This window comes from Pagrus pagrus (assembly GCF_965226575.1).
Source record: "Pagrus pagrus genome assembly, chromosome: 3".
NCBI lineage: Eukaryota > Metazoa > Chordata > Actinopteri > Spariformes > Sparidae > Pagrus > Pagrus pagrus.
In genome coordinates this window covers 4,071,769-4,087,482 of record NC_140187.1, presented here as the reverse complement: position 1 = coordinate 4,087,482, position 15,714 = coordinate 4,071,769, and the positions used below count along the sequence as shown (strand labels likewise).

General features: G+C 43.3%; 1 protein-coding gene across 1 annotated transcript in view; it reads right to left on the bottom strand.

Moving 5' to 3' along the window:
- Positions 1-15,714, bottom strand: part of rims4 (regulating synaptic membrane exocytosis 4) — a 58,020-nt gene that overhangs the window by 13,982 nt on the left and 28,324 nt on the right. Inside the window, exons 2-5 of the mRNA XM_084349713.1 lie at positions 13,705-13,849; positions 7,240-7,352; positions 5,217-5,318; positions 1,492-1,631 (exon numbers count right to left, since the gene is read on the bottom strand). Coding sequence (XP_084205839.1) covers positions 1,492-1,631; positions 5,217-5,318; positions 7,240-7,352; positions 13,705-13,849 — 500 coding nt within the window. The remainder of the gene's footprint in view (positions 1-1,491; positions 1,632-5,216; positions 5,319-7,239; positions 7,353-13,704; positions 13,850-15,714) is intronic.

The following is a 15,714-nucleotide window of genomic DNA, read 5'->3' as shown; positions in this document are numbered from 1 at the left end:
AGTGCTGATTTCAGCGATTTTCATTATCCAGTGTGAATGAGTTTGATGAAACTCGGAGGACAGCGCCGCAGACAGCAGATAATTAAGAGGGAGGCGTTTAGTGGCTAATTACACAGCGACAGGAGCAGCAGAGCAGCCCGAGGCAGAGCAGAGCTGCAGGCGTCTGAACATACGACTGTTCCCACCTGCTGATTACCCACGAAAACCTGCCACACGCCAGGTTCAAGCACACACGTGGGCCTGCCGGTGGTATGTGTCATCACAGGAGCATGAAGGCAACATGAAACATTTAAGTAACAGAGAGGAGAACGTAAAAGTGAGAGGGAGGGAGGGAGGAAGGACCGAAAGAAAGAAGGAAGGAAGAAAGACAGTAGGAGGGAAGGAGGGAAGGAAGGAAGGAAAGAGAAAGGAAGGAAGAAAAGGAAGTAAGAAAGGAAAAAAAGGAAATTAATTCCTTCCTCCCTTCCTTCCTTTCTTCCTTCCTTCCTTCCTCCCTCCCTTCTTTCTTTCTCTCCTTCCAAGGAAGAAAGAAAGAAAGAAAGAAAGAATAAAACATCATAACAGGGTCGTAACAGGAAGAATTAAGAAATGAAAGAAGAAGGAAATGATGGAAGGAGGCTCGAACGGCGTGAAGACGAGGATTGGGGAGCAGTTACCGGGTAGAAAAACAGAAAGAAGGTAAGAAAAATGAAGAAACCAAGGTGGCAGAAAGGGAAAAGGAGAAAAAGAAGCAATGAGAAAAAAAAATTAGTAGAAAAGACAAGAAGCAGAACGGCACTAAAAGGATAAAAATGAAAAGAGGAAGGAAGGAACGAGCGGTCGGAGCTCTGAATGTTATAATAAGTCTTTTCTTTTGTGACATTTTTGATCCGGAGAGCAGCTGAAGCTCAAACAAGTGAAAGACCGAGAATCAGCTCAAACAGCCCTCTGGTCCCTCAGGTCAGGTTCTCACTGTAAATGTCAAACTCTCCGTCCAAGCTTCTGACGGCCGGAGCTACTTCAAACCTAAATTCATCCATCCATTGGATTATAACTGAGCTGATGAACTGCTTCTCCACCAGCAGCCTGCTGTTCTTGTGTTGTAGTAACACAGCTCTGAGGAAGGCAGTATGGCGCTTGTGGGTCGGTCGTCTTCTTCTACTATTGGATGGATTGCTGTGACATTTTGTCCCGAACATTCATGGTCCCACGAGGATGAATCTTTCAGACTTGCTGTGAAATATCTCAGCGTTTATGAGACTGATTTGTCATTTTTCAGAGATTCCTGGCTCCTAGAAGATTAATGCTACTGACAAGTCAAATGTCTTAACAGGTGATCGATGGATCGCCATGAAATTTGGTACACACATTAATATCCCTCTCGGGGGTGACGTGCTAACATTTTGGTGATTGCCTGACATTTCATCTCGCACCACCATAGGGTTCGAAAAATTCAGTCTGTCCAGTATTTTTGTTTGTGGCAAAAAACTGAAGAAAAACAGTGTTTCTCACCTGCACCACTTTCCCCTGTGGGCTCTCTGAGAAGACCAGGACCTGGTTGTAGAGAGGGTCCAGAGACTTCCTCACTGACTTGGTCTTCTTCTTGGCCACACAGATGCCGTTCTCCAGGAGGTAAACTTTGATGTAGGCCGCTGAAACGACAACGGACAGGAAAAAGGTAAATCTATGGTTGGGAAGTTAGAGAAGACAAACCTTTAGCATCCAGACAGCAATCACTAAGTCAAATGTTCTGACAAATGAAAGGAATTAAAATAAAGCACACAGCCGCTGAGAGCCGTGGTGGCAGCGACAGGCGGCTGGTAGCTGGTCGCCCCTTGTAGCTTTTGAGGCAGTCCGACATCATGCCACGCAAGAAAAACCCAGTTTCCGACGCCGCGGAGGAGTCCAGGAGCTTGCACTGGAGCCGTAGCTGAAGCTAACGTTAGCTCATTTGAACCTGCACATCGTGAGGCGCTTAGCGAGATTACGGATAACATCTCCTAAGTCATTAAGGTAAAAAGCTTGGGCCAATTTCACAGCTTCTACAAGCGCACCGCGAGGAGCTAGACAGTCATGAAAAGCGCATAACGGAGGCACAGACGAGGATTTGGGCTTTGAAGGATGTTACGGAGCTTGTTGAGAGCAAGCTGAAATCACTGGAAAAGCAGGTTTACTTGAGTGAGAGCACTGATGACTTGGAGAACAGAGGGAGAAGGAAAAATATGGTTGGACTCCCCGAGGAGCCTGAAGGCGATGACCAGTGTTTTGAGACGTGGCTCCCTAAAACTCTGAGCATTGAAACAAGAATTAAGTGGACGGGAAACTTTCAAAGGGCCGATAAAACCTGCAGGCCGAGGCTCGTTAATAGAGATTATCTCTGTCGTATGTCAGCCGTCAGTCTGAGCGTCGTTGTCTGTTTTCATTTTCACACTGAAGCTCTGCACGGCGCTACGATGCAGCAGCTGTAAAAAAGAAAACACCCTACTCATAACCCGACATCGGTCATGTTGTTTTGATTTTATTTCCTGGAATGAAACTTTGTTGCCTGGTAACACAAGCCGAAACAATATTAGAGACGAGACTTTGACTGACACACACACACACACACACACACCGCAGCTTTCCATCCTGTGTGTTATATGACGAGATTAAAGATTCGACCCTGGCACACTGAAATGTGGAGCAAGGTTCTCCTCCTTTGTCGCTCGGCTATATGTGGATTTCCTCTCATCTCCGTATTCACTCACATGTTTTTCTTTCATTCACGTTGAATTGCTCTGCACTCATCTCCACTCTTGTTTGTGCCTCGCTCCAGTTTTTTATTATCCTCTCTGCTTTTATCTCTCTCTCGTAGTTTTTTCCAGATTATTCTTGTTTTGTTTCTCCTTATTTTGCTGACGCTGTTCTTGTTCTTATGCAATTAGGATCAATGGCTGCTTTAATATTATGCAACCACACAGGGGGAATACAATCAGAGTTAATAGTTTGTTGTTACACAATCTCACTTGCTGGAATAAATAAATAAATTAAAAGGCAGTGCAGTCATGTCGACGTTGTGCCAGTCCTGCTTCTGTTTCCTCTCAGCACTTCTGATCACTGATACAATAGATCCTCCGTCACGTTAAAGATCAAGGTAATTAATCTGATTAACGAGCTGATTCTTTGCTTGATGTTAAGTTAATTTATTGGTCTGTAAGTACATTTTGCCTTTAATATAGGCTACACTAAACAGAAATATAAAATGTATATAAATTCAAGTAAGATTTAAGACTTTTTTTTACTAACAAACACATAATTTCTCTCAGATTTTGAGCACAAGTTTGTTAAAATCCATATCAGTGAGCTGTTCTCCATGACCAGGTGATCCATCCAGCTGACAGGTGTGTCATTACAAGATGTTCCCAAACTGTTTCTCCAAAAAGACGCCATCAAAAGGTGAGAATTTGCCCACTCAAGTTGTGTAGTGAAGCGCAGCCATGGTTTCTGACAGTTTGTGCAGAAATTCTTTGGTTTTGCAAACCAACTGTCCAGGTGACCGGTCCCAGATGATCATGCAGGTGAAGAAGCCGGATGAGGAGGTCATGGCCTGGTGTGGTTACATGTGGTCTGCAGCTGTGAGGCAGGTTTGCAGGTGCATTTGTGGGAAAACAAGTGCTGAGTGCTGAGTGCTGAGTCCAAACTAACAATTTATTCAGTCCACAAGGGACGTTGAGTGGACTTTCTGCAGACCTGCTTGGGGTTCATACTTTCCCAAACTAATTACCCACAATCCATTGCAAAAGGAAAATAACTTCTCATGAATATGTAAAACAATTGATTTATTAAAACATTACCACAGCAGAATACACACATACGTCAAATACAGTGTATACAGAGCTCATTAATTATTAATGTAGTCCTTTGGCCAGTTTATCAGCGGCTTGTATTTGCCTTGCAGTCTCGCGCCCTCGCGGACTTGAAGTAATGACAGCGAACACGTCAAAGTACGTGCGGCTGAAGTCCGAGAGGGTTCAGACAGCAAGTCCAGAGGGACGTTTGGTTTCAGCTGCAAAATGTGCGTCCTCGTGACCATCCCAGAGCACACCTGTGCAGTGATCATGCCGTTTAATCAGCACCTTGATCTGCCACACCTGTCAGGTGGACGGATCATCTTGGCTCACTAACGAGGATTTAAAAAAATTTCTGCTCAAAATCCGACAGAAATTATTATTATGTGTGCAGGAAAAGTCTCAAATCTTTCACTTCAACTTGTAAACAATTAGAAAACAGTTGCTGGAAAAATCCTCGGGTTAGGTTTTTCCTTCTTCACAAAACAACTGCTGATTCTTCGTATTTAAAACCTGTAATCGTTTCTGTTTACCCGCCAGCAGTGTTCCTCTTCCTCCCTCCATGCTTTGATGGTGCATTGCTGCATTTCTTGGCTCATTTCCACCACCATTAGTAGGAGAAGTGTGAAATTATTGGCAGGAGTGTGCATCACGTCACACCCCTGCATGTGCATGTCTGTCCTGGTCCATGTGCGGAGTACCAACCAGCACAGGGACACACTCATGATAAACATTGTTCAATAGTGCTTCTGGTGGTTTAAAAGCTCCACATGGCGTCTTTAGATCAATGCAGAGCATGTGGCTGTTGAAACATTTCTCAGGGCTGTACTGCGGACTCATGACCTCAATGTTCCCAAAACGAGACGCAGAGTATTTCTGTCCGTCTGCGTTGATCACTGATTTTTCCATCTGATGACGTGACGGCGGCCGAAACAATTTCCTGATTGATCTAAAAAAAAAAAATCGGACAATCCAGTAATTGTGTTTTTTACTGTACAGATACAACGGAGCGTGCACGCTGCATGTTTCAAGTAACTGTAGACCTTCACTTATTTAGCAGATCTCTCTGCTGTGTGTGTGTACACTCCCCGAACACTGAAAACACCATTTCCTCTTCTTCACTCATGCATATTTCATATCTTCAAGGGACCATAATTGTTTTTTTGGAGAGATATATCCCATTAGGTTGCAAATGTCTGCTGCAGGCTGTTCTGTTTGTGTTTCTGTGGTGGATTCAAGTGCCGTGGGAAACTCCAACTTCTAAACTGCGGCAGCCTTTTTGATAAATAAATTAAAAGATCCGATGTTTAAGTTTTATTGCTCGACTCTGAACAACCCCGGAGAAAAAAACACGGCTTTGATTGTTTTGATGAGTCAACAGACCATCACACCACACCACACCACACTGACCTGGAGGTGTCTTTGAACCTGGTTTCATGGTGAGTCCTCTGGCCTGGACGACCTCCACCTCCAGGCCCCCGTTCCTCTCCATCAGCCCGATCTCTACGTCACCTGGGATTCATGACAACACACACATGCACTTTAACAATGAGACTGGAGGAGGTGTCATTCAGAAGTTATTCAAAATCTAAACTTTTATATGATGATACTTTTTTGTGTGGTTGCACCAACCAGATTTTTTCCTACTCATTACCTCCAACCTGTCTTTCTCCAACTCGTCCCCTCGTTAGTTCAGTTTGTGTTTAAGTCTTTTTGTTCAAGTTATTGTCGAATCATCTGTTGTGGTTCTGTTTCCCTGACGTTCCTTCGTGTTTGCTCGTCCTTGCACTGCCGTGATCCTGATTAAAACCTCATCCGCTGCACTTCCTGCCTGCTGTCTCATGCATTTTGGTCCGTCTCTCCTGCTCCAGCGTGACAATGTAAGAGAATATTTTCACTAATTTCTAATTTAGTATTTTCTCTGTAGGCCAGTCATCTGCACTCCCTCTGAAGGCTGCCCCAGGGGTCAGGGATCTGTCTGTTATCACCCTCAGTCAGACAGTGTAACATCACTTGAAGACTATAATATTCGTTCGTCTTAAATCTCTCGTTATCTTTTTGTCTGCTTTTGTACCAACAAGCCTCAGAAAAGTAAGAGCTGTTCAGGATAAGAATACAAGTTCTTGCTTGAGGCCCATTAAGTGCATTAAATGTCCAAGTGCTGAATGTCACCAAAAAAGTCTCTCTAAATGTAGATAACAGTCCTATAAGTCCTATATTTTGTTTCAAGAAGACTATACAGACTTAATAAAGTCTGATGTCCATCTGTTAAATGAAACAATGAATAATGGCTCTGCTGGCATCTCTTTTACCAATAAAACATGGCCGCAGAAACATTATGAGGCTCGTTTCTCTCAACTTCAGAATCCTTAATATAAATATTAGGAGCTTGACATCAAACCCAGTTTGCTCTTTACCTGTTTTAGCTCATTGTTTTTGGTTTTATGGCATCTTTATGTGACTATGTCACACAGTAAAGATGTGTTTCTATCAGCAGCAGGCAGCTGTTTTTAGCATGTAAGCTCGTATAAACCTGCTGTTCTTGCACCAAACTGCAGTAAATGACAAAGGAAAACAAAGTGGAACATCTACGGGCCAAATGTTGTTTTGTAAAGAGTTGATGGAAACCAAACTTAAGCCAAGAGTGTGAAAATTACACTTACACAACCCCAAAATGCTAAAGTTGCTCTGTCTGCTCGACATGTGTGTAGGTCAACTTTGTCAGTAAACTGCGTTCAGATCAAAACCTGTGTTCAGTTCCTGTTGTGATCCGGGAAATTAAACTTTTTCTTCATTCCACTCACTGAAAGTCAGGCTGGTTTCAGCTGAATGTCCCCAAAAATGACAAATGCATTCCTTTGAAAGTGACGGAGAGCAGATGACGGCCAAGTTATTCTGAGTTCTCTGATATTATATAATGTTGGAACTGGACAGCAGGTTTGGAGCGGAGTGGGTCCAGTCGGTGTCACTGTTGTCGGGCCAAGGACACCGTCTGGCTGCCAGCGAAGAAAACTGACCCACTTACAGTAGATCACTGCTGCGGAGGACGGGCTGCGTACAATATATCCAGCATATATACAGCCTGGGAAATGAGTAAGTGCAGGGGGACGAGGAAGAAACACTCTGCAGGAGGACGCGGCTCGATTTATGGGGCACTTTTTTGTTGCCAGTGTGAAATAATTTCAGCAGTTTGGTTCAGTTTTATGAGGAAATGAACAGTTTTCACCATTTTCAGGCCCATTATTCATGAGGAGAGTTTCATGTTGTCTGTTTTTAGGGCAAATTTATAAACAGACCCCCAAATCTTAATAACTTTCCTTCTCAGCTTGGAGATAATTAAGTAAGCAGGGACAGACTTTAGTGTTGCGTGAGCCATCTTTCTTAACATTTTCCAACCATGGTTGTGAAACTGAAGGCGTTTGTCGTCTCTCACCCATGGATGTCGTCGCCAGCGTCTGTCGCCCGACGAACTGGGCGGGTCCCATCCCGTCGAGGAAGTCGCTGAACTGAGCGTCGGACGCCAGACACATGCCGCTGTAGTTGAGGCTGCAGAGTGAAGGAGGCAGACACAGAGACAGATGGTTAAACACGACCAGGCAGTTCTCATTGTACTTCAATTAGAGAAAGTGAGTCAGAGTCTGGAAGATAAAGGCACCATGCAAGAGAAGGAGAGACGAGCCGAGACAAAAAACAGTCTGGAGGAATAAAATATAGGACAGAAATGAACCGATCGCTCCCTTTTCAACTTAGTTAAACTCCCCAAAATTCAAATTAGCCTCCTGAAACTAAACTCAGACTGCTGGTTTTTCGAGTTTGACCCTGTGTCCTCGTTTTGTGTGCGTCTGTGTGTGATTGTGCAAAGGAATCAGCTCAGAGTGCTTTGGTGGCAGCGAGCCAGGTATACTATAACGTGTCCGTGTGTGTTTAGTGGAAGGACAAATCCATCCGAACATGTTCTGATGCCGATGTATCATCAAGCTCTGAGTCTCAGTCTGAAGCAGGACGGCAGAGCGAAGTCTTGGACGGAGCAGCGGCTTCAGTTCCTGAGTTAACAGGCGACATAATGTAGGTTTTCACGGTTGACCAGCTTTTTGCTCGAGAGTCCTGCAACCATCGTCCACCCGCACAGTCTCCACTTACCCCGGTTCATTAAACCTCCTCTCAAGACGTGTGACTGTGACTGATTTGCATCCCCCAAACTCTCCTGGTTGTTTTATTGGGACCACAGCAAAGTCCTCCCCAGAGTCTGCCCATCTTTAAGTCTAATGCAGCCAGATTCAGTGAAACACCTGTGTAGGTGTGCAGACATGGCGATACAAGGTCTGCATGGGAAGCTTTAATTGTGTAAAAGTAGGCAAGTTTTATTGGTAAAATGCATGATGATGAGTTAAATCAATATATGAAGTATGCTATTATTTTGAAAGGTCTGAAAACTCACTGTCCTACTGGAGATAGGGCTGACACGTTAAAATTGTTATCTTAAACATCCTGACTCACCTGCATCAGGACTATGTGTGTTTATAACGTACAGTACTGTAAAACGGCAGCGCTCTTCTTCTTTCCTCCCTCTTCTTCTTAACCTTAATTTTTCTCTCCTGTCTCCACTTTAATATTTAATTTGTTTAACATTATCTTTGCTCGTCCCTGATCTGGTGAGAGTTGCCTCAGCTGCACACTTACGGAAAACAGGAAGCAGGTGACGTTATTTTGAAAACAACAACGGTCCCTCCACGAGGACCGCGACCTAAATTACCCAAACAGCTTTGTGTCTTCATCGTTAAATGAAGGAAAAAAATGTGTTCAAATATTTACGAGATTGTTTCCGACAAAGTTACACAGACTGACGTTTAATATGAACTTCAGAGCGACAAAATAATTCACAAGGAGTCATTAACACATAGAATCACTTAGCCTGGATTAGTCATTTATGCAGACGGAAGCAAACATTAAATCATCACAGGTCATTTTTAATATTTAATATCAATTATACTCCTGATGTTTAATGACTTTTTAGGTGATGTGTGTCTCTAAAAGTTTACATATTAGCTCGAGAGTAAATATAATGAGGTAAAATCCTGTGTGTGTGTGTGTGTGTGTGTGTGTGTGTGTGTGTGTGCGTGTGTGTGTGTGTGTGTGTGTGTGTGTGTGTGTGTGTGTGTGTGTGTGTGTGTGTGTGCTGACATGCAATAAGTCATAAGTCAGGGAACATTAGCCGAGTGGGTATTACTGGGTGATAAAATCCTGAGCTTTAGATTATAATATTGGTGTGTGTGTGAGGCACATCTGGGGATTACGCTGCCGGTTCACAGAAATATGACGCTCAATGTAAACCTGCGTGCTGCGGGCAGATGACACCAATGTTACAAATATTCAAGGTCCTGAATTGTATAATATATATCCTATATATCATATCGTGTTATATAAGACTGTTTGCAAATTAAGTTTGGAGTCTGGTTTGAGGTGACAGTGAATAAAAGTGAGGAATTTATGCTCCATTCAGGTGCCGTTCATCAACATGATGGTACAAGAACATACAAGAAGTCGAAGACAGAACAGTTTAATCAGTGTGCTTATTTTTCTTTATAACAGGCTGATTATGTTATATACAACTGCAACACTGGAAACCAGGGTTTGCATCCACTGTGACTTTATGAAAAATAAGCACACTAAGATTGTGAGTTTGGCTTAAGAGTTAAGTATAAATGCCATGTTTTGTCGACCCACCAACCCAAAGTGTTGCTATCTGTTGACCTGGAAATGAGACTCAACAGTCGACTCTCTTTCTCCAGAATCACTGAAGCACAGAAACGACCCAAACACAGCAAAATAGTGAGAAGATTAGAAAACACAGGCAGGGTCCCTGCAGACACCAACACACACACACACTTCTTACATAGCGGGGTCATAAGAGACGAATGAGAGGGATTATGTCTGTGACGGAGGAATATCCTGCATAGTATACGTTTAACAAAGGTGAAGATTGTTCCCTAACCCTTCATTGGGCCTGATTATAGTGCTTTTGTATCGACCACAGTACTACAACGAGCAGTTTTTATATACCTGCACCCACAGAATCAAGATCGGATAGAGAGATGCCACTGTGTCTTTCTCTTGTACTTTAATGTGAAATATAATTTAAGCAAAAGGTAAAGATCTTATTATTTTTCACCTAAAATGTTAAATGTTTAGCTGCAATAGAGAACGTTTGAACCGGAAGTGGTTGCCATGTTGTTCCCGTGTTGTGAAAACAAGGCAGTTCTGATCAAACATGAACAACGACGCTGTTTATTCTCTACGTTTCACCTGAAATGTCTAGATGACTGTTTAGATGTTTTACGCCTCGCTGCTTCCTGTTTTAAAAGCCAGAACCAAACACCGCCCAACTCGCAGTGCGTCACCCATCAGAGGGAGCGTTTGTTGGTTTTGTGTGTCGCAGTGCATTCTGGGAATTGGAGGTTTTCTGCCCTTATAGCAAAAGTATGAATACCACTGCCCTTTTTTTAATCTGTTTTCTCTGGTCATGTTGCACCAATTTCAAAAATATTTGCCTCTTTACTACTTAGACAGCCCAGTTTTATGTAAGGACCATCTTTGCAACAGACAAATCTGCCTTTCCTGACCTTGTATCATCGAGTCAGATGAACTATGTGTAATACTATGTGTATCATCCCGACACAAACCATTTCCCATTTGGCCACATCATCGCCTTCGCACACACACTCACACACACACACAGAGTTTGCAGAGTCCTGAATTGGCCGAACCATAAATCAATAAGCTCATAAGTGTGATTGGATGGTGTTAGCTAACAAAGTGCTTATTCATGGTCATGCATACGCAGGCACAGAGCTTTTTCAATCAGCGGGCCGAGCCAAACGGCCAAACAGCTGACGGAAACGCACACAGGCAGGAAGACAAGCAGCCGTTTGCTGCTGCTGATTTAAATAATGTGCTGCTGCAGCTCCGCTTAATGATTCAACAGAAGTTTCCCCCTCTGTGTAGTGGAGCCTGTAGCTTAGAGCATAAACACAACTTAACCATTCAGCTCCTCCATCTGAGAGAATCAGGAGATAATAAAAATTGTTATGTAACAATAGTCAGACATTTCCTTTGTGATGCTTCCAGGATGGCTGGAATAGATTAACCAACACTAGTTTCCTGTAGTTTTTCATCTATCAATCCATAATCTATACCAGCTTATTTAAGTGCAGGGTCACAGTGAGTGAACTCAAAGTTCAGGAACAGTTCACAGAAAACTCACTCATTATCTACTCAGCACCACTCCGATGGAAAGTCAGGTGAAGTTTCCTAGTGCACACAACATTTCTGGAGCTTCACAGCAAAACAGGGTTGCAGCATTCCCCAAAACATACTGAAGTAGAGGAGGACTTGTTTTAAGATGTAAAGAAATCAGGCAAAAAACAAGCGGCTGTTCAAGCTAATCCAAGAATCTCCAGAAGCAAACGAGATCTGGAAATTGATAATAAACCCTCGGCGCACAGTCAGGCTCGTGCACCCACGCGTGCTGAAACTTGTAGCTGCTTTGGTGAAGATTTTGAACAAAACGTCTTTACAGATCAATTTGGAATCCGGAGACTTGACTTGGACTTGGATCTGCATGGAGGCTGAGTAGATAATGACTGAATTTTCATTTTTGGGCAAACTGTTGGGTAAGTTTGTCGTGAAACGTTGGGTATATGGTCAATAATAAATTAAAGGGGTTGAAGCATGACAGGTTGAGAAGACGGTGCCTTAATTATGCATTTGTATTCCACTACAGGAGAGATTTTTGCAAAAATATATGTGTATACGTCTGTATCTGCATCAGGAAACAGCCAAAATGAGTTGTAAAATATCGGATTGGAGCAAAAATCCAATGTCATGCATCCCCTAACAAAGTCCCATCAAATTAACATTCAAGCTTTTTTTTGCTTCCATTTTATTTTCCTCCTGTTTGTGTTTCTATCATCCACCCAACAGGACCAGTCAGCAGGGGTGATGCAGAGAGAGAGAGAGAGCATATACAGTAAAGCCCAATGGAAAAGCAGCTATGACATCAGCGTTGCAAGTGTAGTACTACCGAACACACACACACACTCAGACACACACGGACACACACAGACACATGCTGATCAGTGCCAACCTGGCAACCAGCTTGAATTCCTGCAGTTGCGTAACAAGACGAGGCAGACAGACAGACAGGCAGGCAGGCAGACTGACTGACTGACTGACTGACTGACTGATGGGGGGCTGGGAGGGTTTAAAGACAAACAGACGAGGGAGGATAACAGGGAGAGGTGGAGACGCAGGGAGGTTTGATGATTGCATCATTCAGTGTGTTTGCATGCATATTAATATTCCATGTATATTTGGAACATGTAAATACTGCATGAAAATGTTGCAGCTCAAATATAATGATACCAGCTAATGTTTTAATGTTGTTGAACTGTTTGTGTTTGCTGCAGGCAGAGAGGCTGGACATAACATTCAGAATCAGGAAGGACGGGGGATAGAAAACTTTAATAAAAACATACAGGTTCACGATCAAAGTGCGTCTAAAAGAGGCGTATTTGTTGTGAGCTTGATCTTTATGTTTCAGCTGTTTCAGAGTCTTTTAGGATCTTTTCACTGTATTTTCATTACTCTGTGTAACAGTCTGAATGGTCCCAGTGTATGAAATGATCTACACAAAGTTGTTTTGCCTCAGCAGCCTACAGTAGGTGTCGGCAGCCGTGTTTCCATAGAAGCATTTTATGAAAAATGAGGTTAATTTTCAGAATATTAAAGGATAAGTACCGTTTTTTACAACCTGGACCTTATTTCTGGCAAAATATATGGTCATTTACTCACCCAGATAACTTTGGTGTCATTCGGCGTCGTTCGGACGAAATTAGATCCAGTGTAGCGGCGATATATCCATATAATGGGAGAGACGGGGCAGCGACACACAGCCTCTATATAACGCATTATCTGCCACGAAACTAGTTAATTTCATCAATATTTTGTTACGATATGCTAGCGCTATTAGCCTCTGAGTCCGGGCTCGTCCGTTATCAACATCCGGGGTCAAACTAGCAGCAGCAGCTACAGGTAAACAAGGCGCGCTGTCGCGGGTGCGCGCGCAGCTCAGAGACGACATCTTCCAGGTCAGAGGTAGTAGATCAGCCTACAGACCCCGGATGTTGACAATAGACGAGCCCGGACTCAGAGGCTAATAGCGCTAGCATTTCATAACAAAATATTGATGAAATGAACTAGTTTCGTGGCAGATAATGCGTTATATAGAGGCTGTGTGTCGATGCCCCGTTACTCCCATTATATGGATATATCGCCGCTACACTGGATCTAATTTCGTCCGAACGACGCCGAATGACACCAAAGTTATCTGGGTGAGTAAATGACCATATCTTTTGCCAGAAATAAGGTCCAGGTTGTAAAAAACGGTACTTATCCTTTAAAGTACACGTGAAGAAACGCAAAGAAAAAAACGAGGAAGTATCCAACAGAGAGGCCGCAAGAGCACAAGGAAGAGACGTATATATTTTCACACAGTTTACTCCTCCTCCTCTTCATCAAAAAAACACGAACCAATCACACACTTTGTCCGGCCACTGTCCTTTAACTTCCGCCCCGTCGTTTAAAAATGATGTTTACGGATTTGAAATTAATTTGAAACTGCAAATATGCTTTGAAAGAAAATTAACTGCGCACAGATAAAGTTTTTCTGTGAACATAATGAGGAAATGTTGTTAATTAACATATCTGGAAAGTCACAAATTGCTGATACTGAATGTTCCCTCCGCTCGTCACCACTGAAGCCTGATAAAACCTTTACCTTAACTGTTGTCGTCGTGTTGAGCTAAAACTGGGTTGTGTTTGTGCTGGGCGAGTTACTCACTTGCCCTCGGAGCCGTAGCTGTTCATGCTGTCCTCTATAGACTCGTGGCTCGCCTGGCGGACGGTCCGACTGGGCATCTCCACAGCCAGACCCGTCTCCGTGCTCCGCTGGATGCCTCCCTTGAGCTTCCTGCCCTCTGTGTCCACTATTGGGAAGAAAGACAAGACACGAATAAATCCAGCTGCTGTTGCACTCGGATCTTTATCCGACAGAAAACTGATAGTTTGAGAGCTTTACGTCCGTCTGCACGATGCACAGGGTACAGAACTGACACGACCAGCTGCTGATGTCATTTGCTTTTTACTGAAAATTAAAAACAAGATTTTTGAAGTCGTAGTCAAGTTAAGTTTGAATATATTTGCACTGCTATTTTATGTTTGAACAACTTAAAATCATTTGTGTCCTGCTTTCACAGGGCAAGACAAAGACTTCTGTGAATATAAGATCAAGATTTTCACTTTAACCTCGTGAAAATTCAACAAAACAACAAATTAAATCAGATTTTCTTTTTAAAAAATACCAAAGAATCCCTACGAAGAACATTTCTCCATCCGAACTGCTCAGCTGTGGCCGTTTATGTGTTCGTCCTGCTGCGACCTCATCAGTGTCAGTAAAAAAAGGACGACCACAGTGATGAGAAATCACTTTAACAAGGCCAAGGACAAAAGCACTCGATTCCCTCCTCAGAGCAGAGACATACATCTTGTTGCAAAATAGACCACAAAATCGATGCACGGCGCACTTTATGGGACCTATCTGTGGCTGCAAGGTGTCCTGAGTGTGTGTGTGTGTGTGTGTGTGTGTGTGTGTGTGTGTTGATGGAGGTTGATCATATAATGAAGTGCTCTTGCAGGAGGTCTTTGACCTTGTTTTTAGGACAGGACAGGAAAGTTGTTTTCCTTTAATAGGGAGGACACACAGGAACATAAAGACACACACACACACACACACGCACAAACCACACAAGCCTGAAATGACCTTAGACCATGTGACAGGGTTTGTTTCTTATGTAATCTGACTGAAAGAATGCTCAAATTCATCTAATGAGCGGATTAAAGTTCAAATCAATCAAATAAAAATTCTGAATTTTTTCCACATTAAAATGACATTTTGTTTCAGTGTCACAGCCACTCACACAGTACTGCCACAACAAAGACACAAAGACCTTTCACTACACAAAAACAGCGTTCATCTGGAAGCAAAAAGAGGCGTGAGGTTCAACAGCGTGACGTCTAACACGAGCGTCAGGCGGCGCTTTCTACACAACAACAATCGCACAACATGGATTAACAACCGTTTACCCTCTTTGTCATATAAGATGGCTGATCGCGTCCTCTTCTCGGAGGTTAAGGCGCTCCCGGACATCGCGTTGTCTCCCCAGTGTGCAAACATTTTCGGTTGCTCTTCTTCTTCTTCTTCTTCTTGGAGTTAGCCGCTAACTGCTGCTAGCTGTTTTTCTCCCAGTTGTGGGTCGCACACACAACACGTCGTCAAAACGTCACTGTTGGCTTTACGGGCTCACTCTTTTTTAAACACAGACGTCGGCTCTGTAACGTCCTCCACCGCCGGTTCAAAGGACGGCAAACAAACGTCCTCGATTCTGTCTTTGTGCCTTTCACACAAAAAAACGACGCAGCAGAAGAAACGGTGCGACGCTCCCGTCTCGAAACAGGCTGTAAATGACAAATCCAGACCACGTCGTGCTCTCTCGTTCTCCACAGACAGTTTCAATCACCTTAATGAAACGATACATGCTTTTAGAAAGACTGACACACATACGGCCTCACACACACACACACACACACATGAAGTTAGTTCTGCAGTTATTAAAGAGCGACCTAGAACGGTGCTATTTCTATCGTTCATGTGGGGATGGGTCGCTGGCAGATTTGGGTTAGTGCTTCTGCTTCGCGACTGGTTTCATATGATCAGTTACCTCCTGTGTTTTCAGTTGTCATGCATCGAGGCTACAGACGCTACAGCCCAGAACCAAGGTCACAACAACCATTA